General features: G+C 47.9%; 1 protein-coding gene across 1 annotated transcript in view; it reads left to right on the top strand.

Moving 5' to 3' along the window:
• The window catches only part of auts2a (activator of transcription and developmental regulator AUTS2 a), a gene marked incomplete at its 5' end in the record, with an annotated part of 289,507 nt that extends 263,562 nt beyond the window's left edge, over positions 1-25,945 (top strand). The window contains 13 exons of the mRNA XM_079172246.1: positions 13,872-14,430; positions 15,757-16,055; positions 17,232-17,464; positions 18,424-18,468; positions 19,701-19,796; positions 19,919-19,987; positions 20,363-20,392; positions 21,056-21,127; positions 21,488-21,629; positions 22,403-22,483; positions 22,590-22,673; positions 22,926-23,166; positions 23,372-25,945. Of these exons, the coding sequence (XP_079028372.1) occupies positions 13,872-14,430; positions 15,757-16,055; positions 17,232-17,464; positions 18,424-18,468; positions 19,701-19,796; positions 19,919-19,987; positions 20,363-20,392; positions 21,056-21,127; positions 21,488-21,629; positions 22,403-22,483; positions 22,590-22,673; positions 22,926-23,166; positions 23,372-24,611 (3,191 nt within the window). The 3' untranslated portion in view covers positions 24,612-25,945. The remainder of the gene's footprint in view (positions 1-13,871; positions 14,431-15,756; positions 16,056-17,231; positions 17,465-18,423; positions 18,469-19,700; positions 19,797-19,918; positions 19,988-20,362; positions 20,393-21,055; positions 21,128-21,487; positions 21,630-22,402; positions 22,484-22,589; positions 22,674-22,925; positions 23,167-23,371) is intronic.
• Positions 25,946-26,433: the final 488 nt, after the last annotated feature.

Here is a 26,433-nt window from a genome sequence, read left to right as displayed (position 1 = left end):
CTTTGTGATGCTAGTGAAGCGATTCCATCAAGTTTGTAGCCAAGAAAGATCTATGCACTATGAATCCTGATTCATATTCTTTACCACAATGCGTGTCTTATTTTCTTTCTCAGTCAAAACATATGCAATCAAGTCTAATTCTGGAATTCCTGGTAGATAACTCAGTCAGGTTGATACTGAATGCAGTTGGTGCCCAAACAGAGGTTTGTTGATTGAGGATCCGTTTTTCAGGAGATGTTGTGAATGGGTCTGTTGGTGCGCACATACAGCAGTGTGGGCCGGTCTGCCATCCACTCCAGTAACACAAAGAGGTCATTCAGAGTTTGTTCTCCGAGTCCTGAGGTTAGAGACTAAGTAAATCCATCCATCTTAATGCACTTATTTCAGCACCGGGAGAGCTGGAGGGAGACTGTGTAAACACGGCGATATCCGACATGCCACACTAAACCCAAAGAGCCTGGAACCCATCAGCCCCAAAATGAAAGGTCTACATCTCAAACACAAACATTTAAATGGGCTGCAGTCCAGAGATCAAAGTGAAAGGCCTTGGTTTTCCTACTGGCCCCCTCGGGTCTGCCACACTGAGATATGCGGCGGTTTAGCAGCCGGTCAGCGTTGAATGGTGAGCAACTGTATACTGCACAAGTCTGTTTCTCTCCGTTCTCTATATCTTCTATTATTAAAAACCTGTTTTTTTTACTGGGATTCTTCAGGTTTTAGCTTCTACTAAATAAATGTTCACTGTCACATGAAAGGTTTTGGCAAAGCTGTAGTTTGAGTCTTGATAAAGGCATTAACCCAAGTCATCATGAGAGAAAGCCTCTTACTATTTTAGGTGTTTTATTGTCAGCGTGTCCTTGACGTGTGTTGACGATGGAGATGCTACAGACTAGTGGAAGTGGACGGGTGGATGGAGCTGTTGACAGCACCGGTCTCCTTTTCCCAGGAGAGCTCCCCCCCCCCCCCCATCACCAGCACCAGCACCCACTGATGCAATGTGACATCAGCCACTCTCCTGCCAACTTTGCAGCATTAACAGGGTCAAAACACCACACACAGGCATACACACACACACACACAAACACACACACCACTTATCAAGACCCAGCCATTCCCAGTGCACTGTTGGTGTGTTCAGGCCAATTATGCCCGTGTCAGTCTTTGGTCCCTGCGGTAGAGGTGACATTGCCAAAGAGGGAGAGAAAGCGGGCCGCCTTAATGAGGCCTCATGGTGGCTTAGAGGTGTATGCGCAAACTACTGCGTGAGCACATGTGTGCGTGCACAACAGCAGGAGTGCTGGTCTGCTATAATCCACTCTTCTGTCTGTCTTTTCTCTTCTCAAGGTCTCCCCCACCCAGCCATTTCCACCTCGCCGCCTCTCCAAATCTGTGTTTTAAAGTAACCGCTGCTGTCTCACGATGTCATTGTGGCAAACTGATTTGGGTTGTGAATAACTTGAGGGCCCGTGTCCCAGAAATGGAGCATAGCAGCTTTGCAGGCACACGTTCTAAAAAGAGGAGATGGGATTAACACAGTGGATAAGATGTAACTGTTCACTGTGAAACGATTCACCCCGGAGGTGTAGCTTTGAGCAGCATGAAGCAGGATTTAGTCTCTTTGAGAAAAAAAATGACGAATGAATGACGACCCAAAGTTTATAGAACCACCCATTTTGGATTATATGGTCATGGAGAGTTTATCACACAAAACAATGCCAGAAGGCCACCCATACCAAAGATGTTTCATTATAAAGCATCAAAGAATTAGTTGGATTCTTCGGACCCTGCAGGGGGTTGCCATGTTTTTTTTTTTTTCCTGCATCAAATAAATGGTCGCTGCTGCAATCTCTGTAATCTTTAACTGGAGCTGTAGGAATCATGTATGTAAAAGCTTAGAGTCCAACTTTGTGGTTCAGCAACATCTACTGCTGTTTGATTGATTTTTAAAAGGTCGGGAGAAGGATTCTTTCTGTTTCCCTCCCCACTCCCTCAGTACCAGACGAGGGTCAGTACTGGTGAGGTGAAAGCCTTTAAGAGACATAAAAAGCTGGGAGAGAGACAGAGCATGAGGACTCTGAGAAGGATTGATGATAGCAAGGCTTTAATTGCTCCCACAAGAAAAGAGGTTATCTTTTTTTTCCTCCTTCTCACCCTCTCTGAGCCTCATAAATATGCAGGGCAGAAAAGAAAAAGCCCAGATGAGCTGCAGGGCAGATTAGAGAGGACTATAGAGCAGGATCCCGGTTTGTTAGCAGCAGTTTTCAGATCCCTTGCATGTGTTCCTACTCTGCACACACATTGCCTGGCTTTCATTTGTCTCAGCCCATTTCCACAGGCTACTGACTGCTACCAGGAGAGCTGGGAAGTTGTAACGGGGCAGTCAGACCTTCAGTGCAACATCGCCCCCTGGTGTTGTGCGTGACCTCAAAGGAGATGGGCCTTTTTTAACGGAGGATATTTTGACTCGTCACAGTAGGAAAAACATCAGGTGTAGATATTGAAATGGCTGGATTCCAATTAGATTGCTTTGGTTTCAGGTGTGTCACTGGAACACTTGAATAGCGCTGAGCCATCATTAGTGTTATTAGTAGCACAGCTGTGCAAGTCAAAATGTCTGCTGTCAAGAAGACCTACTGTGACTACGGAGTAGAGTGGGTGGAGAGACGTTGTGGCTATTGCGCGCGTGTGTTTGTAAAGCTTTATTTGAGTCCTGGAAAGGAAATTTGAAAGCATGTGCATTTGATATTTAAAAAGTGTAACACAATGTTCCATTTTGGTTCATCATCTCTGGCCTTTGGCCGCTGTTCTTTGAAGCCTGCCCAAACCCATCAATGTCCATCGGACTGTCACCATCTGTTATGGATTAAGCTGCTCCTGGAGGGGGCGGTTTGATGTCGGGGTTCCAGCATCCCCGCTTTATTCCACGCGTCAGCTTTTACTGTAAACACTGTTGTACAAAAACCAAAATCCCAAAAGGGATTGCTTTTTCAGGCCTTTCAAGCCAAGAGCAAACGGGCCGTTGCGCCGGTTTTGGGCTGCACGTCTGGTTTAGCTCTTAGCATCCTGAGACGGGGGCTCTGCAGGGCCATTTAGAGGCAAAGCTGGGAAGCCCTGTTTGGAAGCTTTTCCCCTAAACCCCACTGTGTGGTGTTGTGATGTATGAATCCCCTGGCCATGCCTGACACTAGCGAGCCTGTCTGAGCTCATGTCTTCGCCGAGTAAGAGGCCGTGGACAGAGACCGCATTGTTCGCCTAAAGTAACCCAAGCTCAGGGCGGCTGCTGTCCAAGGGGGGATATCAAGTTGTTCTCTCCCCGCCGACAACACAATCCTAGCTTAAGCCCGGAGGCTTGACGAGGGAGCAGAGAGGCAGCTGACTGTTTGGACGACAGAGCAGTTCAAATAAACAGCTCAGATCCCAACCAGCCTCCCCTACACTAACCCTCCCTCGCCAAGCATCGCAGTCCCACAGCCATAGCTCATCGCCCTGAAGCTTGCCAACAGCTCTCAGCTAATTTGTGGTGTTATTTTGAAAAGCATGTTGATGTGGCTGCACTGAGGTTTCCTGAAAATGAGGGCTGCGAGCAGAGAGAGGAGGGTGAGAAATTAGGCCTGGTTACATCTCCCTGCTTCCCCTTTTGTGAGCGATGGGTATGTTTACCACCACATCAACAGACCACACAGCATTTCCAGGCTGGAGGGAAGGAGGGATGAAAGTAAGAGTGGAGTAGAGAGGAGAGGAGAGGCGGCCATTAACAGCGTTGTTTCTGCCGCGGGTGTCCCGCTAATCCGACTGCAGTGAAACCTGAGCGCGGGGGTAATGAGACGGCACTTGACACGTACGCACACACACGCACGTAGACGCATCGGAGGCTTCTGTAATGCCGGTGAAGATTTAAGAAGCAAAAAAAGGGCGACATGCAAATTGATACTTCACCAGATTTTCAGACATTTGATCCATGCATTCATTGCCTTCTCTGGAATGACTTTTCCTTCTACCGTTTTAACACTCGGTGCAGGCTGCATTGAATCTGATCCGTGCGAGCAGCCGGTGTGTATGTGTGTAAGACCAGTCGGCCCCATTTGAAGGAGAGTGAAAGAGGCCCAGACTGATGACTCTCTGGGGACAGATTTCTCTTTCCAGCTCTCAATGCCTCTCTCCCTGGTGAAATCACGGTGGTGTCAGTGTGTCAGCTCGGGCTGTCACTCTCCTTATTGCTGCGAGCCAGTTACTCTCATACCTCATGCCTCCTGGCTGAAAGAGGGACGGGGGGGGGAGAGCAGCAGCAAGAGGGAACGAAAAAAGGGCTTTTTCTACACTTGCCACAATTGGTGAGCAGAGCATCAACACCCCTTGATGAAATTGGAGAGTCTCAAAAGAAAAGAGGGATAGAGACACGGTTGTGTGTCACCTCAGAGGAGCCAGCTGTACAATTAACAGACCCCACCTGTTGGCTGGTTTGGTACAGTCCGCTTAGCTGACAGGCTGACAGGGCTTCATGGAGGACAGGCCAACACTGAAGCGATCTAGGCAGCGGACATACAGTCGAGCTACAGTGCATGCACCTCAACCAGAGTGGCATTGAACCTGTTGACTGGTAGAGTTTCTGTGTGTGTGTGTGTGTGTGTGTGTGTGTGTGTGTGTGTGTGTGTGTGTGTGTGTGTGTGTGTGTGTGTGTTTAAGAGAGTGAGAGAGAAAAAGAGCGCGACGAGGTGTTTATGAGCGGGTTTGGGTTTTTATGACCATGTGGCTGTAACTGAGATTGAAGCATGTCTGTGTTTGAAGTTTTGTTGGCCCAACAGGTGATTCTCTATTGTTCCTCTGAGCTGCCTCAGTGACTGACAGGAAACACATGTGGCAGTGCCAGCCAGTGTGATTTGAAATACTTTCAGTATTCTGACATTCTGGTTGTTGTTTTCTGACTTATCTTTGCTCTGGGTTAGTGATTTGACACGTTAGTTTATTCAACATTCTTCAGACACAGTGAAAAGGTGCCTGCACATTGTACTTGTACCAGGAGCGCAAGTCAATGTGGGATCATAACAGCACATCTTAGAATGCCTATCACATACCAACCTCAAGTCAAGTCATTTAACCCGTCGCCTGTTTTCTTGAAGGATAGCCAGAGATTGGCTCGTCACCTTGGTGCAGTTCAACACACAAATTAGACACAGTTCTATTCTCCAGCCCTGAGCAGGAATGCATATCAGCAGCTGAGCTTTGCAATGGCAAAGTTGCGTGCTCAGCGTTTTTATTGACAAATGGGCGTCAATGGCGGTTTATGCTTTTGAGTTGTGGTCCGCACTGCCTCTCAGCTGTAAATGTCTGCACGTAAAATAGGGATGAGGGATTTAAGTTCATAAATAACGTCAAAGAATAGTTGTTTTGCTGTTTGCGCAAGTCTGCACTTTGCAAGAAATAAAATGTAACAAAGCAACCTTCAGATCAGAGATCATTGTCATGTCACAATGCCTCAGCGTTTCTGACCGAGCACCTGTCCGTTTTTTAGATGTGTGCACTCTCCACACTGTTTGTTTCATGTTTATTACCTCCTAACGGTACCCTGGTGAGTTTTGTATCACTGCAATGTTTTTATGAGTGGGCCTCCATTGCTGCCGGTTTCATGCCACTCCACTGCTCGACGTAGAATGACTGTGACAAGCCAAGAAATATTGCACGGTGCCTACGAAGGCAGTAAAAAGGAGACTGCAGGCTAAGAAACGTGGCTGTAAACAATTGATGTAATTGTTTTATGTTGAGGGTTTGTTCGTCAGAAATGTTTTTAAATGATTTGGATGCTTCAGTGTGATTTAGAAGAGAGGGAGAACAATCACTCTGTGTATATGATCCATGGTTCTGGTTAAATGCGTGTTGACCGGTCAAAGGGCTGACAGAGTGCAGCGGCTGCTGAGAGGCTCACAGTGCCGTACACATGTCAGCAAGCGTCTCACTTCCCCGGTCATCCATGACACTTCTGCGAGTCTCTCTGGGGAACAACATGCACACAAAGAAGGAACACCTACCGTTTCTCACTCGTCACTAGCGGAGACATCGGGCCCTGTGAGAAGCCCTATCAGCTGGCTTACATACATGTGACATGTTTGAGGTCAGATGGCCTGGCTCGCTCCACAGCTGCCTTTGTCTCTCGGTGTAGTTTTATACCACTGTGATGGTGTGCGTTGACCAATTGCTGTGCACTGGATGGACCCTCATTACACGCTGCTGTTATTTCAAAGCCTCAGTGAGCCTGGGCATGACAGCCAAACCCGCAAAGGATCTGTCAGCTGCGGGCAGCGAGGGTCCCCCTGAGGGCTGCCCTGGCAGGAGAAGTCTGGCCCCTTGGCCGGCTTTCCGCCCACCCCTTCTGGCGGTTCACCTGTGCCAGCATGCCCGTCATCGAGGCCCTGACCCAGCTCTTCTCCCGTTACGTTCCCTCCAGCCTGACCTCACACCCTCAGGGATATATAAAGATTTGTTCTCCAAAGGCGAGCTGGAAACGGGACACCCTGCTGCCACTGATCCCACCGACACATCCCACCATCACCCACAAGATGGTGATGGTGGTTTTTTTGGGAGAGGTGGGGGGGTGGTTTTAGGGGGAAGGTGTTCATGCATTTAGGCGTCAGGAGCTGTCTAAGGCAGCAGATTTTCCACATGCTGGTGGGGTGAGAGCGAACCAGTTAAGAGCCAATACAGGAGCAGCTGTAATCAGAGCCTCCGTGGGTGGAAGAGCGTTGTCGCTGCAGCTCCCCGTTAGTAAATGGCTTCATTGTGACGAGAGAGGAGACAGTGCACACTGGCTCTACCAGAGTATGAATGGAGCTCGGATGGATACTAGCGAAGGTAGGTAGCGCTCTGTGCTGTACTGTCAACATAACATGTGTGAGTGCTTGTTCCCAGCGGTCTGGCAGCCGCTCCTCTATGGCGTTGCATCTGTCAGAAGAGCTCAGAACTTTCAGTGGCTTACTCAGCCCAATTACCCCCCGATTGCTACAATTTCACAGAGGATCACCGTCACATCTCAGGACAGGAGTCAGGGGTTTACCGCGCAAACCATGACATCACAGCATATACACGCACTATTTATATTTACGTACGCACTTGCTTTGACTTTCCAGCTTGTAATGCAAAATTCATAAACCAAATGAGACGGCATGAAATATAGATGTTAAAACGGGCGGCTTAACGGCTCTCTCCCCCCGCCTCCTGCCTGCTTTTGGCCTTTTGCTCAATCACCGCTTGTTAAAGCAGCGGCTTGTGTTACTGTGAGGGTATATCAGTGCGCTGTGGTGTTCTCACCGAAAGACTACACATGTCACGCTCTCGCAGCCAGAATAGTTGGCCCGCTCACCTAACCCCCAACCCCATCTTTATTTCTGTTTGGCTTCCCATTCCCCCTCCCCGGCCACCCCCGGGAGTCTAGCACGAATAAAACAGCTCCAGTCCAAGACCCTCCACACGGCACGATGTCCAGACTGTGTAACCCAACACCCCTCTGGGCTCTAGCTTTAGAGAGCTGCTGACATGACGGAGAGGCTGGGAGGGCTAGCAAGGGAGCGTCCATCATTGTCAGGCCCCAGCGCCCTGAGCTCCCATCTGAGGCATGTCCAACACGCATGCCTGTGAGCTGTGAACTCACTGCTGTGAGGTGCTCTGACACTCGGGAGACACGGGAGGGTATCACAGAGTGTGGTGTTACTGCTCTTAGAGCAGCTAATGCTGTTAAAGTCTTCAGGCCTGAAGAAGGGAGGGATAAGGAGCTAATAGACTGGAGATTCTCTGGAGGCTTTGGCTATGAGATCAGGGAGAAAGCTTCCTCGGCTGAGGTTACCGACACAAGGTTTTAACTTCTCCGTGAACTGATATCGGACCAAAGTCTCAGATCGTCCACTCATAAACATTACATTTGTAACGTTTGCGTGTAGCTTTTTAGCAAGGCAGGCAAAATAGGAATCAACCATTTCCTCAGCAAGACTCCAAACTGACAGTCGTGTAAAGCTTCTGCAGACGGACTGTCTCCACTTTGGGCAACGGAGAAGAATATTAGAACATCTGGGATCTCAAAGCACCTTCCAATCCCACAGATGTGGGAGTTGGGATCAGATGTCATCCACTAATGTGAACTCCAGGGTGTACCACTGATTTCCCAGAGAAGGAAGAGAAACGCAGACGACCGAGCGTGTGGGCACTGCAGGTTCAATCACGGGTAGCTTTCCTTCAGAGGGCTATTGTATTGGACTGCCTTAGTACTGCCTGTAGTTATACCTAATAATCTGGAAAGTTACTGTAAAGACACAAACACATGTCCTGAAAAAAAGGAAGGACAGTGTGTTGTATATTGGCTCAGTGGTTCTTTTATGAGCGCGTGTGAGCGAGCGGCCTGCTGTTTATTGTTCTCTTCTGTGTGGGCGGAAGATCTGTTAAAGATGTCTGCCATTATTAAGGCGACTGCAGGCTCCATTGAGAACAAATAAACAGCCTGGTCCCTCACCGAGGAGCTCTTTGGGGAACATATGCTGTCTAAACCACTCCTGAGGTCAGACCACTGTCAACACTTGCTGCTCAATTACAACTCTAATTTTGTTGTCAGAAAAAATCTGGATCGAAGAGGACCGAGTTTGCGGTATTTTCCTTCTCTTTTTTTTTTTTTTTTCTCGGGGACTAAATGGTTTCCAGACTGAGCCCTGAGGCAAATTGTCTTTAAAAACATTCTGCATAACTGGGGACAGTGAATATTTTTGAGGGAGATTTTATTCCACAAGCTTCTGAAAGCCCAGCGCAGAGGGAGATCCTGATCGTAATTAATGTTTACTGAGATATACCAATGCAAGATGGAATTTCAATGAGGGCTACAAATCCTTGTTCAGCGCACAGCGTGCACTTTAATTGATTCAACTTGAGCAAACAGTCTGTCTCCCTGTGTTTGTTTTTCTGTTTTCTGAGGAGAAGCAGGGTGGGGATGTGAGCGGAAAGAAAACTTCTCCTCCTCCCAACAGCCTCCCCATTGTTTACCTGCTCAGAATCCAGCTTCACCGGCCCACACGGTTTTAAAAAGAATGTCCCCGGACCAAATGAATCAGTTTGTTGTGATTCACCGGCGTCTTGGTGCATTTTTCTGCAAATGCATTGTGTCGGCTGGAGTGTGGTAAAACTGTTGCCGCTGGAAGAGCGATGTGATCTGTGAGAGGTCTGGGCATGATTCTGCTTACTGCTGCACAACAGGGAGCGGGGATAGAGCATACCAGATGGAGATGGAGAAAAAGAGTTGCAGGGGCGACAGTGAATAAGTGCAACTTGGAAGCTCCCTGTCAGTTGTGACAGACAGCTCTGGGTTTTGGAGTTGTCAGCGCTTCTCCTTAGAAAGACTTTTACAGTGCCTTCAGGCTACATTCTCTTCCCCATTCACACTGAGCTAAGTGCAAAGGTACAGCTTTTTGGATTGCGAGTCAAAGTAGATTATTTAGTCAAATCCCCCACCCACACATTCAACACGATATACATAGTCCTTTTTAGCTACAATATAAAAACATAACTGCTCGAATGGCAATGTTGGTCAGTCGGTCCGTCACTTTGTTCTAGATAGAAATATCTTAAAAACTGCAGGATGGATTACCATGGAATTTGGTACACACATTCATGATACCTATTTGAAGCATCCTCATGAATTCGATTACCCCCCCCCCCCCCCCCCCCCCCCCCTAAACGTCAGCATGTTAGCATGCTGACGTTTAGCATTTCGAAAAAAGCACCGCTGAGAATAAGCACAGCCTCACAACACACTCTACGTCTTGTTGCTCACCCCGTGTGGCCGTCTCCCTTCCCACCAGATGATAGTAGTAACAGCTAGTGTTGCAGCATGACACTGACACAGGACAGACCTGCAGTCAGCACCCACAGGTTACCTGCCGTTGCATCATAGGTGCGTGCCCCTGAGGCCATGATGCAGAGCAGGCTGCCCTCCCTCCAGACCTGCTCCTCCCTCCCTGTTAGCACCTGGTTCCTGGATGCTCTCAGCAACTGCACAGCTGTTGCTGCCTCCAGCACAGCAACTCTGGCCTGCCTTCTATTTATGGCCGTCTAGTTGTGAATAGAGACGTCAGCACATGAAAATAACTTGTTCTGGGCATTATCTGTTACAGTTGTCTCTTTAGTTCAATAACACTAAGGTCACAGGCACTAATGTGTTGGTACATACCAAACCTTAAATTGGCCTTATCTCGAGGCAAACCATCATTTCTCAGCATATCTGGCTTTGATTAGTGCTGTTTTCTGGTAGTTTGGCCAGACAGCGGCCTCGCCTCGGAGGCTCGAGCATCTCAGGGCTCAGCCCTCTCTGCATGTGGCCTCTGCTCAGCGCACACAGCGGCCTCAGCTCAGCTGTCAGTCTCGCGGCTCTTGCTGTGTGTTAGGTTGTTGGTTTTGTGTGATTGAAGCTATGCGACCCCTGCCCGGATGAAATCCCTTAAACGAGTGTGAGGGGTTTAGAATACCGTCGAGCTGCTATTTCGAGGAAGATGAGATGGAAGGGGTGACGGCAAGGAGCGGAGGCTTGGGATGACGCAGAGGTCTCAACAGCCATCAATTTGTCAGGCTGTCTCCAGGCCCGGGTGTAGGCTGTCGTATCCACCCACACACACGCGAGAGAGAGATTAGCAAAGTGGTTTTGGCACGAGTTGGACGCTAATGTATTTTTTAAAAGGGAAGGTGCCGGCCTGCTAGTCACGCTTTTTAAAAGATGATGTTGTTGGCTCTTGTTTGTTAATCATTAATATGGGGCCAGGTTGTATCCAAGGAAGAATGAAATATAGTATGCTGTAGTATGCACAGCTGACCCTTATGTTCTGCAGTAATGGCCTAACAGCATATTAACCTTCCTAATGTTCTGCGTCTCACGTTGCCGGGCCTCCTCTCACTCCCTCTGTGGATCTTAAGGCAGAGCAAAGATTTGAGCCATTTGTCTCGAGCACGGTTGTACCAATCCAAATACCTTGCTGATGAAGGACCGTTAACCAACCAATACACAGGCCTTATTAACCCTGCAGGCTCAACGTGAGATTAGCAGCACATTAAAAAATGCAAACAGTAAATACAGCTGCATGCCGCTAATGAGCTGTGGTCCACTGCAGGGACAGTAACGACAAAGGTGAGATGAAAGACCGCACACGGCCTGCAGACAGTGAACTTGTCTCATGTCTTGTGGCGGTTCTTGCTGACATTTTGTCATCCGCAGTCCTCATACTGTGTTATTGCTACTGGTATTTTCATGTTATCACATTATACCAGATCAGAGTTGTAGCCAATCTGATGATTACATGCTGCAGTGTAGCTTTAACCACATAGTGAGATACAAATCAGGAGTGGTGCTGTTTGTGTGTGTGAACAGAAGGAGGTGGCTCAGCTCGGGATAATGAGTTATCCCCCTAAGCCCCTCGCTGGGTCCCCTGACATCCAGCCTTAATGAATGGCTTTCCTGTGCACACACACACACACACACAGCTGACCCTCACAAAGCCCTCCTGTACCCCTTTCACCTCTTAAATCCGACCAGCCGGGGAGAGCCTCATTCTCCGCTGCAATGCTCCACCGCGGAGCGCGCGCTAGTTAAAAGCCGCACGACTACTGAAACGTTGAGAAACAGCAGGGCTCTGCATTCTGAGTAACCCAAGCGGGAATTGCGCTTATTTGTTTCCAGGGATGAAGAAGACTGACAAATGAACCCTCACGGGAGGGAAGCTAGTGTATACACTCTTCTTCTCTCCTTCCCGGCTCCGCCCGGCCCTGGAGTCTTCATTAGGACCAGAATAGACACCCCCCTTTTTTTTTTAGCGTGTTAGCACATTCTCAAAACATGCCGTGGACCTCGGGGACTGAGAGGTGCAGCGGGAGACTTGAGAAGTGGGAATTTCCCCTCTCCCCGTCTGCTGCGGTGAAGTTGTTTGCGAGCAGCAGTCTCTCTTGACCGGTAATAGCGTTTGTAAGTGGAGAAGATTGACATGGGTGAGGGGGATGGATTTAAGGTCTGCTGGGCTTTCCTGTTCAGGGATGCGTTTTGTGTGCAGACTGCCAAAGAAGAGATATGGCTTCTCCGTAAGGATTAGTTAGCTTTGAAAACTGACACCTCTCTGCATTATGAGGGGACTTCTCTTATTTGTGCTTGTCCAAAGTCGACGAACAGAGCCTATTACAAAAACACTTCAACCTGGCAGAGTGTGTCTTTTGTCTCCCGACAGGCTGGCAGATGTCCCTGTAAGCACTCCCACACAGAGCCGGGCTCAATAGCTGTTATTGTAGATATTGATTGTGATTTTGCACCAGGAATTACCTCCTCTGACCCTTAACTGCGATATCACATGCACCAGGGGATTGCTAATACCTCGCTTTGCATTGTAATGCTAATGGAGGAAGGTTCTGGCAGGGCTCTGTTAGCTCAGCCTGCTCCCGGTGGGGTTGGTCTGGAGGGAATAGTGTGTCAGGGAGATGGCAGCCCGCTGTGACAGGCTGCAGCTCTTGAGTGCAGCCCAGGAGAACTGGGTCCCATCTACACCTCTTTGGCAGGTAAAGGATTTAGCTGGCTTCCCTGAGAGAGGGGGGGGGGGGTGGCGGCTTCGCTCCTGCCCCTAAACCCCCCTGAGGCTTTGGGAGAGTTAATTACAGTTTATGTATGCACTGTCATCCCCCATGAGCCTCTTTTCCTCTGGAGCAGCCATGCTGACTGCTGATCTCTGAGCACTTTGTTCTGTAGGAGGAGGTCCCTGCTGAGAAACACCCTGGACGGAGCTTATTAGCTATTGTTCTGTGTGACTTCAACATTATACAGCCGTTATTATTCATTCTCCGTATTAATTCACACTTTGTTCTTAATGGAGCCCAACAGGGCTTCTAATGGCAGATAATTGCTGTTTTTGGCAATTACTGAAAGTCCATCAAATGAATCCTCACCTTGTCAGACAGAAAGCTAAATGCACACCCATCCTTCATGCTCCTGTTCTAATATAGCAGTCATCACTCTGAAGCCTGTTTGCATTTGGTAAAGGAAAAACACCAGTGTTTCAAAAGATAATTGTTATTTAAGAATTACTGCGTGGTTTTTATTTGGATAAAGGGACTTCTTGACCTTGGGAGAAATGAAAGAGAAGAAAGACCGTTTTGAAGTATCTGCTACTATGCAAATAGTCAGCCACAGTTAGTTTCTGTACACAATAGATCTCAGCTGCGCCAGTCAGTGGGAGGTACATGCTGAAATGCCTCATGAACAAATCGGACCAGAATACATTTATTTTGTCCGGCAAATGGAAGTTCTTTCCTACAGGGGGGGAAAAGAGGAGAGGAAAAAAAAAAAGCTAGAACCTTGAAATGAAGGGGACGTTGTTTTATGTACGATATAAACTGATTCAGCCTGAACAAGAAAAACACATTTCAGCTGTGTAGTTTGTCCCCAGGGACGGTGTTAAAGGCTGCATGAAAGGGCTCAGGAATTGGTGCTTGTGCTGGCGCAGCTGCAAACCCCAGAAGGGTGTGTCGGTAGGAGGAGTAGCAAAAGATGTGTGTCAGTTTGTCAGCTCAAAGCACACACACACACTAAGCACGGCAGTGGAGATGGTGGTTAGAACAACCAAGGTCTACCAAAGGCCTGCATCTCACACACACACACACACACACACACAACCTTTGTGAGAGCTAGAAATGAATGCAGTGTTTCTGCATGAAAGGAGGTCATGCTCACAGAGCTGAGCATCTCTGCTTGGTGTATGTTCACTGTAAGCCACGATATTGATTGGGTGTTAGCAGCTTCTAATCCAGTAAAATTGCATGTTGGAATGGACCACCAGCTTTGAAACTAAAGATGTTTTTTCTCTTTCTGTTTTACACAGTTCCAGATTTTGGCATCCATGTGCTCTCCACCAATGGCAGCCAGGAGCCTCACGGGCCAGGCCTCCTCCAGGTGTCAGGCCTAGAGCGCAGTCAGGAGAGGAGCCAGGAGACCTGCAGGGACCCCCAACCCCCTGCATCCAGCACCCCCAGTCAGCCTCTGCCCCCCCAAGCCCTCCCCCTGCCCCAGCCGTCCGTCCCCCGGCCCCTTACCCCTAAACGGACCCAGACAAGCGGCCCTACCCAGGTTCCGGCCTCCACAAAACTGCCCCCACGCTCAGAGGCTCTCCCCAGGCCTCAGACGCCCGCAGCCCTGCCTCTCGCTCAGTGCCAAGAGCCCTCGCCGCCTCCCCCTCCCCGGCCACAGCACCAGCCCGAACTGCTGTCCCACCCCCGGCCCCCACCGACGCCCATCCTTCACCCACACCCGCCGTCGCCTGCCCACCCCACCCATCACCCTCACCAGCAGCACCCCAGCCAGGCCGGGCCCCACCGGCCCCCATCACGCTGCCACCCCCGGCCCCTTTCTGCCTACAACGGCCACAGCCTCAACGGTCACAGGTAAGGCTAATAACAGACAACCTCACACATCACTTTGTTATAAAAAACACTCACGTCTCTCATGTCCTCATGCGCTCTGATGCAGAAAATTGTGTGCAGCGCGGTGCAGGCGAAACCTCCATATTCACACACACTTGAAAATACTAGAATATCTCTTGAGCTGGAAGTACGCATGATGCCCGATCAGTATGTAAATTGCTATCAGGGAGAGCTTGAAGTTCCCTGAGCCAAACAGTAGCACTGATTATTAACAACGGAATAAAAGGGCCATACTGCACCCTGAGTGCCTGTGATTTATTAGCCACCCACATTGTCACTGGGGCTCTGTATAGATTCCAGGCCCGAAACCCCCCAATTATACTGGCTGTATGTGCAGTAGCTTAGTTCAACCTTGAATTTTATTGTCGTGCTTGAGAGCCGGAAGGAAATGGGCTCAGAGTGGTGATATTCGTCATGGAAAAATATTTAATACTTCAGATTGCTGGAAGTTTTAAAGCATCCTCAGCGTTATTCCGCTTTGTATGTTCAAAATACAGCATGATCACAGTTATTATTCATATTATTTAAAAAAACAACAGTAGAGCTAGTCTGTTGTCTGTCTGTTGAGAGGCACTGAGCCCTATGAAGCTCTCTCCATTAATTGAAGACTCCAGGATAGCTCCTTCAGAATCCACTCAGTCCCAACAACAGCTCTGCCTCGCAGGCTCTCAGGACTTGGCTTTGCCTCCCTCTCCCTGCGCCAGCCCTGCCAGTCTGCCAGTGCGCCAACAGGGCCTGGCACCCGCTGTGAATAATCACGGCCGGGGCCCACAGCGGAGCGCGGGCGCTGCAAAGGAGCTTTTAGGCTTGGCGCGCGGAGCTGTGGAGATGCAGGCACTGTGACTGCCCCCGGGGAAAACCCACACACACTACAAAAGACTGTTTGCTTACACATGCATATACGCCCTCTCACTCTCATCCCATTTCCGATGCACATGTTCCCTACCTGGCTCTGGAGGAAGTGCCTTAACAGAAGCTGTTCAAAGACAGATGCACGTTCTGTTATGCTTGCCAGCGGTGGTTTATTTGCATCCGAGGGTGTTGTGAATGTGGTGTTTTCGCGGATCATGTTTGCCCTGGATTCTGTGAAGCGCAAGGGAAAGGCAGGGAGGCGTTTGTAAATGGGGGACAGTTGACGTGTGAAAACACTGTGCTGGGAATTGAGCGTCGGAGCAGATGGAGATGAGGGGATGCGGAGGAACAAGTGTTAATTTTGACTGATCATGCCTGGCTTAACCTGGCTCCCTTCTCCATCTTTCTCTTTTATTTTTATCTCTCTCTTTACAGCAGCAGCAGGAGCAGCACCCCAGGCACCAAGCCCCACGGGCCCCCTGCTCCCTCTTTGCACCTCCCCCACCACCCGCCTCCTCCTCCTGCGGCGGCAGCAGCAGCAGCCTCCACCTTCCCGCTGCCCTTGGCGGCTAACCAGAGCACCCCCCACGGCTTCCCCCCTGCCTTGCAGTCCTCGCCGCACCCACATCACCCCAATATGTTCGCTCCTCCAGCTGCCTTGCCTCCACCACCACCACTTACGTCTAGCACCCTGCCAGTACCCGGACATCCTGCTGCTGGGAGTGCCTACTCAGGTAAATAACACAAGCTGCTTCCAAACGTCCCCACATCGCCCCCATGTGATGTGGCAGAGGACTTCACATTCAGCTGACAAAAAACAACATAAAGCGGACTCTTATTTTCGTTGCATCAGGTTGCCTGGATGGTCGAGATACATGAGGAATCATTTCAGCAGCATTTGAGATGCATAGACACATAGAATGTTACCCTGGTAATTATTTAAAGAAACAAGCAACCGAGTCCAAGATGATCCACATGTACTCATGCCAGCGGTTTATAGCCGTGTGGACAGCTCACACTCTTTCTGTCATGCTGTGATTGATCGACTCTCTACACACCAGTAATATCCACCAGCAGGTCAGGCCACATTGCAAAAGCGATTACAGACCCCCGTCCACGCAGTGCCGTCGAGCTAAATGTCAGGGTCAGTGTGGGAAGAGGAGGGGGGGCTCACCTTTAGCAATGTTCCAAGAACTTCCATTTTCACCTTGAGCGGTGTTCATGTGCGGAAAAAAATCAATTTGGTCAATACGGAACAGGGCGCGCTGGATTTAGTTCAAAAGATACTAATGACATTTTTATGAAGAGAAAATTCCACCCCCACTCTCAGCCCAATAAAGCTTCAAATGAATGCAGAGAAAATATTGTGGTGAGTCACTGTGGAATAGGAAGGATAAGGTTACCCTGGAGCAGATATAATCTCTCTAGACACGTTTTGTTGAATTTAGAAGAAAAGCCAGCGATTACTTGAAATCCATTCCTTCTCCACAGGCTGTGCAGAGGTTATTAGAACAACAGATGTTGTTGTCTCAGAGGGCCTGCAGTGTATCAAATCACAGCATTTGACAGTTCCAGCAGTCAGACACTTCTAATCATCTCGGGCCTCGCTTACATTTAAAATGACATGCTGATAATCACAGCCATTTCCTGGTTTGCTTTTTTTACAACTTTGACGTGGCTTACTTTTTTAAGACATACGTAGCTCTCACATTGGAGTCCGGGGCCCTCCTATGTGTCTCTGAGGGGGGAATTAGGAATAATGTAGTTTCACTGAAATTAAATTTACAAATTAGAGACACATAAATAACAAGTGATATTGTCTTTCAGAACTTAACTTTCACTACAGCGTAGCGTAGACGTCATTACCAAACCCAGTCCTTATCCTCCCTTCTCTTTCCCCCCTCCTCCAGAGCAAGAACTCCTGCGCCAGGAGCTCAACACCCGTTTCCTGGCCTCCCAGAACGCCGACCGTGGCGCCTCGCTGGGCCCTCCGCCCTACCTGCGCACAGAGTTCCACCAGCACCAGCACCAGCATCAGCACCAACACACCCACCAGCACACCCACCAGCACACCTTCACGCCCTTCCCCCACGCCATCATGCCCACCCCAGCACCGCCCATGGTGCGTACCCCTGCCAGAAATGTGAGGATAAGTAGAACACACCGGTATTGGGTTGGAGGGGGTGGAGAGGGTCAAAATGTTTTCATGTCTTTCTTTTAAAGTTTTGCATGCGTGGAGGAGTTTTTACCTTGTGATTTTGAGAGTGAAGATTTTACACAGTTCGACATGTGTGTGTGTGAGCGGCACGCAAGCCTGAGGCTTTCTGTGGCTCCCAATGATGACCATGTGTGTCAGTCCACACTATAATCATGCCTTTATTTTCCCAGAAAGCTTTTCTAGTGTTTTCTTTGGCATACTCTCCGACTCCAGACTTGAGTCGCCGTTATTTTCTAAATTGGCAATAACTCGCCCGAAGCATGTTAACTTCAGAGCCAGCTTTGAGAGCACAATACACTTAATTCATTCTGAATTTAATGACATCATTTGGTCCCGTTTGGGGGTTTTCATTACTGGCAAATGTCTTGCATTAAGAGCCCCACTGCTTGTTGGGGGAGACCACAGGCAATGGGTGGCTGGACCTAAAACTCAAACAAACACACACACATTCATAACGGTCTGGCCCATAGAGGGTTCCCTTGGCTCTGATGATACCTCAAAGGCAGCATGGCGAGGCCTCTGACAGCTAATGAGGCCATAAAAAGGCTCTTTATGGCTGCAGTGTTTAGTCTTGACTGGGGAAATGTTCGCCCTGAGCCTTCACTGCACCACTAAAATGAGACACAGAACCCACAAAAAGGTCTTCAGATGATTAGGAAAAGGGCAGGAAGAAAACAGCCTTGTTTGTCAAATCTGTAGAACTTTGAATCTTAGTTTAGATCTTAAATCATAATGTCAATCTGTAAGCATGTTTTTAGTCCTAAAAAAAGACACTGTGATGCATTTTGTATCGGCCTGAAATGAATGAAAGAGGTCAATGCTGTTACAGGTTCTCATGTTTTCCCTGCAACTTTGTACTTAGCTCTGTTTCATTTCTCCTACAGTTTGAAAAATACCCAACAAAAGTTGACCCCTTCTACAGACACAGTGTAAGTTTCCCTACTGCGCACAGTGTTGCTTACCCATTTCAGTGTGTGTGTGTGTGTGTGTGTGTGTGTGTGTGTGTGTGTGTGTGTGTGTGTGTGTGTGTGTGTGTGTGTGTGTGTGTGTGTGTGTGTGTGTGTGTGTGTGTGTGTGTGTGTGTGTGTGTGTGGTTTCTATGCAATTGCTCATCCACTTCATGATGGACACTGTAAGCATCCCAGCTGTACCATGTCACCCTTTAGCCCCGGCAAATGTGTTTAGTGAAAGAGTGCTGGATGTTTAGATCTCGGAGCAGAAGATTTATTGTGCTACTACTTTTCATTTGTATTTGCCTGCTAACAGTAGTGGCTTGCTCACTATTATCACTCACTTAAGGGGACTTATTGGAAACATTGGCGCCCACTCTTGTACCATGTTTGCTAAAGCCTCCAGACACCTGCTGTTTGTGCCTGCACAAATTTGCTTTCCCTTCAACCTGAGCTTTGAGGAAGATTTTAATATCAGAAAAATCACGCGTTTGTATTCAGATAAACCCCGGGTCAAATAGATGTTGCAGAATGTTGTTACTTTGTTTGTATGTGCTTCATTTTAGTATTTCCTCGCTGTTGTTATGATAGCAGCAAATACCCTGAAGCCATTTCCTCTCTGTAAAGCATACTGACATCTTAAAACGTAATGCACAAGGAGAAACAAGTTGCATTTAAAAAGCATCTCCTCTAGTGCTTCTAATAAGAACTCATCCTGGCAACCCAAGTTTAAATAATTCTGTTGCACCATCCATGATGAAAGGGATGCAAGTTCAGAGACATGAAAAACGTTCTCCGCTGCCACTAAACGTTCATTTGATTGACAAGAAAAATGTTAGTGACTCGATGATTACCTATCTGTTTCTCCACAGGATAGCTTCATGGAAGCCTTGAGCACTTGTTTGGTTTACGTGGGTTTTTGCTTGTATTACAACATTCGAGTTTTCACATCAAAGTAGTGGTTTTCCCCTTATTTAAATCCACCGAGAATGAGCCGGGAATATTTTATAAACTAGCAGTTTATGAAACATGTAGGCAATCATTTGCAACTTTCCCCATCCAAGCAGTCTTGGAAAAAGGATTGAATGTTGAGGTTCATCCGTCACTGAAACATGTCTGTTCCATCTCCACTGCCCTACATGGCTGTTGTCCTGCATTTCCTTCACAGACCCAACCATCCTCACGCCTCCTCTTCCTCTTTTCTCCCTTAGCTCTTCCATGCCTACCCACCGGCCATGTCTGGCCTTCCGCCCGTCATCCCCCCGACCGGGCCTTTCGGCTCGCTGCAGGGCGCCTTTCAGCCCAAGGTAAGACACACAGGGACACCCCCACACCCCACACCCCACACCCCCACGCTCTCACACACAAACTGAAACTAGCAGTTATTTACAGAGATTCTTGTTTTCCATCTGTGTCTGGTGCTCTCTAGACCTCTAATCCACTTGATGTGTCAAGACCAGGAGGCGTCCCACACACATTCTTACAGAAGGACCCCAGGGTAAGAGCGCACACACACACACACACACACACACTAACAGACAACACTCGCAGTGTAGAGGTCACCTTTGAATCTTCTGTATATGTTGCATAAGACATTGAGTCATCAGATGGAGGCTTTAACACCAAATGATGTCATTGTAAAGACTTTATATGCGGTTAGTTTATAGACAGCGCAGACGTTCGTCTGTATTCATTGGTATGCAGAAGGTCACACAAGACGAACCCCTGTGTTAATTACTCCTGAAAGGCTTCATTTTAAAGGGACATTTTAACATTTTAATTTGCTTCATAATGAAAGCCACACACTGAGACTAATTAGAGGCGATCTGATTGACAGCAAAATAACTCAACCTATTTTTATTGCCTCCTGTAGCTAACGGATCCATTCCGGCCCGTTCTCAGGGTGAGTGCTCACTCCCTGCAGTGTCTCAGTCTCCTGCACACACACACACACTCACACTCACACAATGACAGCCATAATGCCTTAACGGGTTTTGGCTAATGGCAAGATAGTGTTTTTAATTAAATGAGCACTTCACATGGAGGCAGAGTGTTTTAGTTTATACCACAACAAATATCATTTTGTAAAACAGACTCTATGTGAAAAAGCTATTGATAGACTTTGCTTGGACATAAACATGCATTCAAATCACAGCTATAATTAATATTCCTCTGTCACGTGGCCCATCACCATCATATCCTATCTTTAAGCTATATGTGATTAAAGGCACCATATTTAAGCTCTCAGTATGTCATCTTCAGGTCACTTGACTATCAGACTATAGCTCTATCAGAAGGCTATGCTGTGTTCATGTCTTTGACCATTCAAGATGGTTGTATGACGTGTGAGGATAAATGGTAGTTGACAATGTAGCACTATATCCATTCAATGTGGGTCTAATTACCTTGAACAGACATTGGCTGATGTGAAGATAGTTAAGAACAGAATATATATATAAATTGGACACACTTCACCTCACAATTTACAACCGTTTACTTTGTAAATTAGTAGCAGTAATATCCTCGTTTTCCTGCTGGTTAAAGAGTTTTTCTCTTGTATCTCCAGAAACCAGGGAAGTGGTGCGCCATGCACGTCCACATCGCCTGGCAGATATACCACCACCAACAGAAAGTGAAGGTGAGGACTCATCTGATTCCTCTGCTTTGTGCTAACACAGTGTGAAGTCAGCTGTGTCCAGTCCTTATTTATGATGCTTTGTTTTTCATTAAAAAAAGATAAAGATTAAAAAGTAAAAAAATATATATATATATATATTGATTTCAGTATGTTTTAAAGGTTTATTGATCGCATTTATTTTGGCCGGGCTAATCGTGACATGACATTTTCATATCGTCCCATCCTTACCTGCAACCACCTCAAAAAGTGTCCTGGGTTAAGACAACTATCTAGTCGTTGACTTACAGTAGAATCAATTGTTTAATTATTGTATAAAGGGGTTTTACATGTGTTCCTCTCTGTCGATCTACCCTCTTCTAGCAGCAGATGCAGGTCGACCCTCACAAGCTAGACTTTGGCCTCAAGCCTGACTTCCTGAGTCGACCTCCGGGCCCCAGCCTCTTCGGGGCCATCCATCACCCCAACGACTTGGCACGGCCCGCCACGCTCTTCTCCGCCGCAGGTGAGTGTGTGTCAGTGTCTGGGTAAGAAGATAGATTGATAGTAAGCCGTGGCGGTCGGAGGTTCGATCCTTGGCTGCTACATGTCCTGTGTCCTGTGTCAAAGTGAGCAAGACACTAAACCCCTAACTGCTCCCCGGGCGCTTCTCAGCTGCTCCCAATAAGCTAGGGATGGGTTAAATGCAGAAGTCAAATTTCGTATATGTGTAAATGTATATGACAATAAGATCCTAACTTAACTTTATTAAATAAACTTAAATTCAACAGGGAAAGTACCTTATCTTGAGGAATACAGTTGCTCTTTCCTGTGTGACCTGCTAAACTTAACTTGTGGGGGAACAGGCTGCAATGCGAGGTGCACCAGCTAAAATCTTTCCTGGGGCCCCACATTAGTCAGGGTCGGTTCAGACCACACTGCTAGCATGGCTAAAAACTCTGATAACTACTAACTAATATATTGACAGATATTCCCTTCTTTTTCTTTACATAGCCGAAACAGTCATTTAGATTCGATGTGTTTTCTTTTATGTTGAAAGAATGTACTGAGCTGGACATTTTACAGTTGAAAGACTACCTTGTTAGTGCTCTCTAGTGGACAAACTATGTTATTTAAACGGCCTCATTTCTAAACATTTTTGCCAGGCTCAAGTTGATTTAAAAAGGGTAAATAAGTGCACTTTGCAATATTACTAAATGTACGTATAAAAGTAGTTTAACAAACAATCCTCACTCAGTCAGCGGTTGACGTTTCTGTGATGCCTCTCTCCTACTTCAGGCCCCACACACCCATCAGCAGGTCCTTTCGGTCATCCGCCCCACCATCCTGGAAACTTCCTTGCTCCAGCACCTCACTTAGGTACCTTTAAATCCAGTTCTTCTCAGTCTCGATCTGAAATAGGTGAAATAGGTAAATGATTGATATAGCAATTGGATTCATGGTAACATGTGGTGTCTCCCTCCAGAACCTTTTGGTCGGCCTGTGTCGTTTGGCGGACTGGGAACCCTCAGTTCATCGGCCTTCGGGGGACTGGGCAATCCAGCACTAAGTGAGTTTTAACCTCATGAATGATGCTGTTGGTTACCATGCGGTCACTTTCTGCCCAACATCAGTATGGCTGGAATACTCCTTTCATGGTTGCTGATTAATGTTTCCAATCTAGTAATTCAAGTTTTAGAGTTATTGTTGCTCATGCTACATAAGAGCATCAGCAGAATATCATTTAAATATTGATATTCATCTGTGCAAATTGTCGAGATACGCATTTAACTTGCGTCCTGCTGTGTTTTTCCACGTGTTGAATCCCTAACTGCGGCCAACGCAGTGTTCGGCCATAAAGATGGCCCCAACGCACAGCAGCACTTCAACAGCGGCCACCAGGAGCCGTGGAACCGCCTGCACCGTACGCCGCCCTCCTTCCCCACACCGCCACCCTGGCTGAAGCCCGGAGACTCTGAGAGGAGCGCCTCAGCCAGCTCGCACGAGAGGGACCGAGACTCTGACAAACGGGACTCGTTGGTCAGTAAAGACGACAAAGACAGGTGGGTGTTGCCAAACGTGACTCAAGTCCTGTTACCTAAGTCCTGTTACCTATCCATAGATAAAAAGGAGTTTAGGTACATATTTGGATTTAGTTTGATCAGTTATGTTAGCTTATTATTTAAATTATGAAAATAATGGAATAATCAGTCTATGGCTACTGTTAAGCTACTGATACTGATGGAGGGACTTTCTTTATGCTTATAGGGACTCTGTAGAAAAGCGCCAATCGAGCCATCCGTCTCCAGTCCCTGTCAACCCCATCAGCCTCCTGGGCCACACCCGGCCTCCTGAGCACCACAGGAACCACCTGCCCCCTGCTTCTGGAGAGCCTCAGAGGGACAAGGAGAAGGCCAAAGACAGGGAGAGGGAGCACTCAGACTCCTGGAAAGACAACGGCACAGATGACCATAAGCTCAAAGACAACCAGCACAGCGACAAGGACACACCTGTCATCCACGACGGCCGAGTGTCAGAGGACAAAATGTCCAACAGGGGGACGCCGTCGCCCTACGTCCGGCAGACCAGCCTCGAACGTCCCAACGGCGGGCTGAGCAGGGAGGTCCAGGAGAAAAAGGTAGAGCTGCCATACGAGCACCAGAAGAAGAACAGCGAGGTGAAGGTGAAGGAGGAGCGGAAGGAAGAGCAGGATGGAGCCACAGAGAGGGCAAGTGAGCACCCAACACAGGCACCCTCCACGCCGAACCTCCACCCTCCCTCCTCGATGCCTATGCCCATGAGCATGGCTGGCGTTCACCCCATCAACAGCATCAGCGGGCTGGAGAGAACTCGAATGGTGGCGCCCTTCATGGGTATCAGCCCCATCCCAGGAGCTGACAGGTTCCCTTACCCTGCCTTCCACTGGGACCCAATGAGAGACCCTTACAGGGGCCTGGACATTCACAGACGGGACCCTTTGGCCAGGGACCTGTTGATAAGGAATGACTCTCTGCACCGGCTGGCAGCGCCGCGCCTCTACGAGGCTGAGCGCTCCTACAGGGACCGTGAGCCTCACGACTTTAATCGTGACCACATCCACCCTCTGGTCCTGGAGCAGAGGAGGGAGCATGAGCGTGCCCATCTGGAGGAGCGAGAGCGCCTCAACATGCTCAGAGAGGACTATGAGCACGGGCGCCTCCACCCCGTAATGCACCATCCTGCCCTTGACGGACACCTGCCACACCCGGCCCAGGGCCTCATGGCCCCTGGACTCCCAGGCATGCACTACTCCAGGGTGAGTCCCTCGGCTGCAGCGGCGGCTGCTGCAGCTGCAGCCACCGCCCATCAGAACGGTATCCTGAACAAAACCCCGCCCACCGCCTCTCTGAGTGCCCCGCCCCCTCTCATCCCCACGCTGGGTGCCCGGTCCGGCTCACCCAGACGGACTACTCCCCTGGCCACAGATATCAGAGACAGACCGGCTCACAAAGACATCGAGGCACGGTGAGCTGAGCCTCGGCAGACTGACCCTGCAGCTCTGTGCCTCACCAACACTGAACTCACACCAAGCACTTAGCTTTGGGCAAAGCAAGACTGTAAGATAGCTGTGAATAACTTATGGGAGCCGGAGAAATGCCCTCACAATGAATTGTTTTTGTATAAAACTACAAAGAGACAATAATCATGGAACAAAAAAAAAAGATTTTTCAAAGATTTTTCTTCCGGTTTGCTCCAGCTTTTTGTGTGCATTCTGTCTCCTGTATGGCGAAGTGACGCGGGGTGAGAGTGAGCAGTTTTGGAATGTGCAGGTACTTTATCACTGACAGACAGCAAAGTGTGTAGATAATGTGTACAGTCGCTGTGCTCACTCTGTATGGATTCAAAATCATGGTACAAATATGCAAAAGGATGTTTTGAAAGCTTTACTTTGAACACATGTAAATAGAGGAGTATTACAGCAGTGATTCAGAATGTGCTTTTTGCTATTTTTTCGGTTGACGCAGCTGATTAGCATTGTACCAGAGACCCCATGTTCAACTATGCAACAAATGTCTCGGCTCCCTTTCTGAAAGCTGGCCTTCTCACGGACAAACGGCTGTATTCTCTCCACAACTCTCACACACACACTGGGTCCACGCATTAACCGATCCACGCAGATGTTGTAGGTCGCAATTTGGATTAAACAAAAAGGTTATGTCTTGAGAAGCATTCTCTCTCAAATATAATCAATTGTACTGACAATCCCCAAAAAACGGTTGAAGGAGGAATTGCATTTGAAAGATTTTCAATGTAAAAAAGACAGCAGCACAAATGTCAACTCTTTCCCCCCCTCTTCCTTCTCTCAGTTACGACCAGTCTTGTTCTGGGGAGAATGCAGCACATTTACCACCATGGCAGCACATTCGCCCTACTGAAGGAGTGTAAAGTACATGTTTTGGAAATAGGTTCTGTTGGTCAAACAGTGTATTAAAGTGCTTTCCTGAGTTGTTGTACCTACAAAATCAAAAGACAAAAAAGCAAGTCTAAACTATGGACAGTTTGTTTCTAATGAGCAGAGATCTATTTTAGTAGTCCACTGAAGGTTTAGTTGTGCGCTTCAAACTCTGTGATATCATGTTGTGCAGTGTTTTTTAATCCAACATAAAAATGTCCACCGGAGCCATAGTGGTTAGTCGATGCGTATTGCAAAAAGATTGTTAAATGAGATTTCTTTTTTTTGGCTGTTAACCATGTACAGGGAAAAAAAGTGAAGTCTTTCTAGATCATGTACAAAAATGAAAAAAAATGAAGCGACTGAATCTTCAGCATGCTCCTCATTTAAACCTGTGTTATGTAAATTGTGCCATGTTATTAAAAAATGTGTACTAACCCGGTCTATGGGGCTTTTATTCCTACTGACGTGAGTAAACAGGCTCTTTCTTTTTTGACACTCCGCTTCCACAGTTAGACTTTCTGCATTAGAGCCCCATGGAGGATAAACCACCTTGGGTACCACTCTCACATCGTAAGTATTTATTTAAGAGTGCTACTGATTATGGAGTTACAAAGTAATGATTTTGTCTCTTGATAGTCAGAAGAGCCAGATGATGAAGCATGTCTCGTTCCTCACATCTCTGCTGCACCAGTAGGTGCCGACTTACTAGAAAATTGCTTGGTAACGTTTAAAACCGCGGAAACATCATGCATCACACCACACCAACTACTCGGACAAGTGAGTGCTTGTGTTCGGTTCAATAACAGTGCTTTAAACATCAGCAGCCTTCACTCGTGAGTCATGGGACAGTGCTTGTGTATTCATCAGAGGATGCGAGAGTTATTGACATTCCCAT

Source organism: Pholis gunnellus (genome assembly GCF_910591455.1).
Source record: "Pholis gunnellus genome assembly, chromosome: 13".
Lineage (NCBI taxonomy): Eukaryota > Metazoa > Chordata > Actinopteri > Perciformes > Pholidae > Pholis > Pholis gunnellus.
The sequence above is the reverse complement of the archived record's forward strand: the minus strand, read 5'-3'. Positions and strand labels throughout refer to the sequence as shown.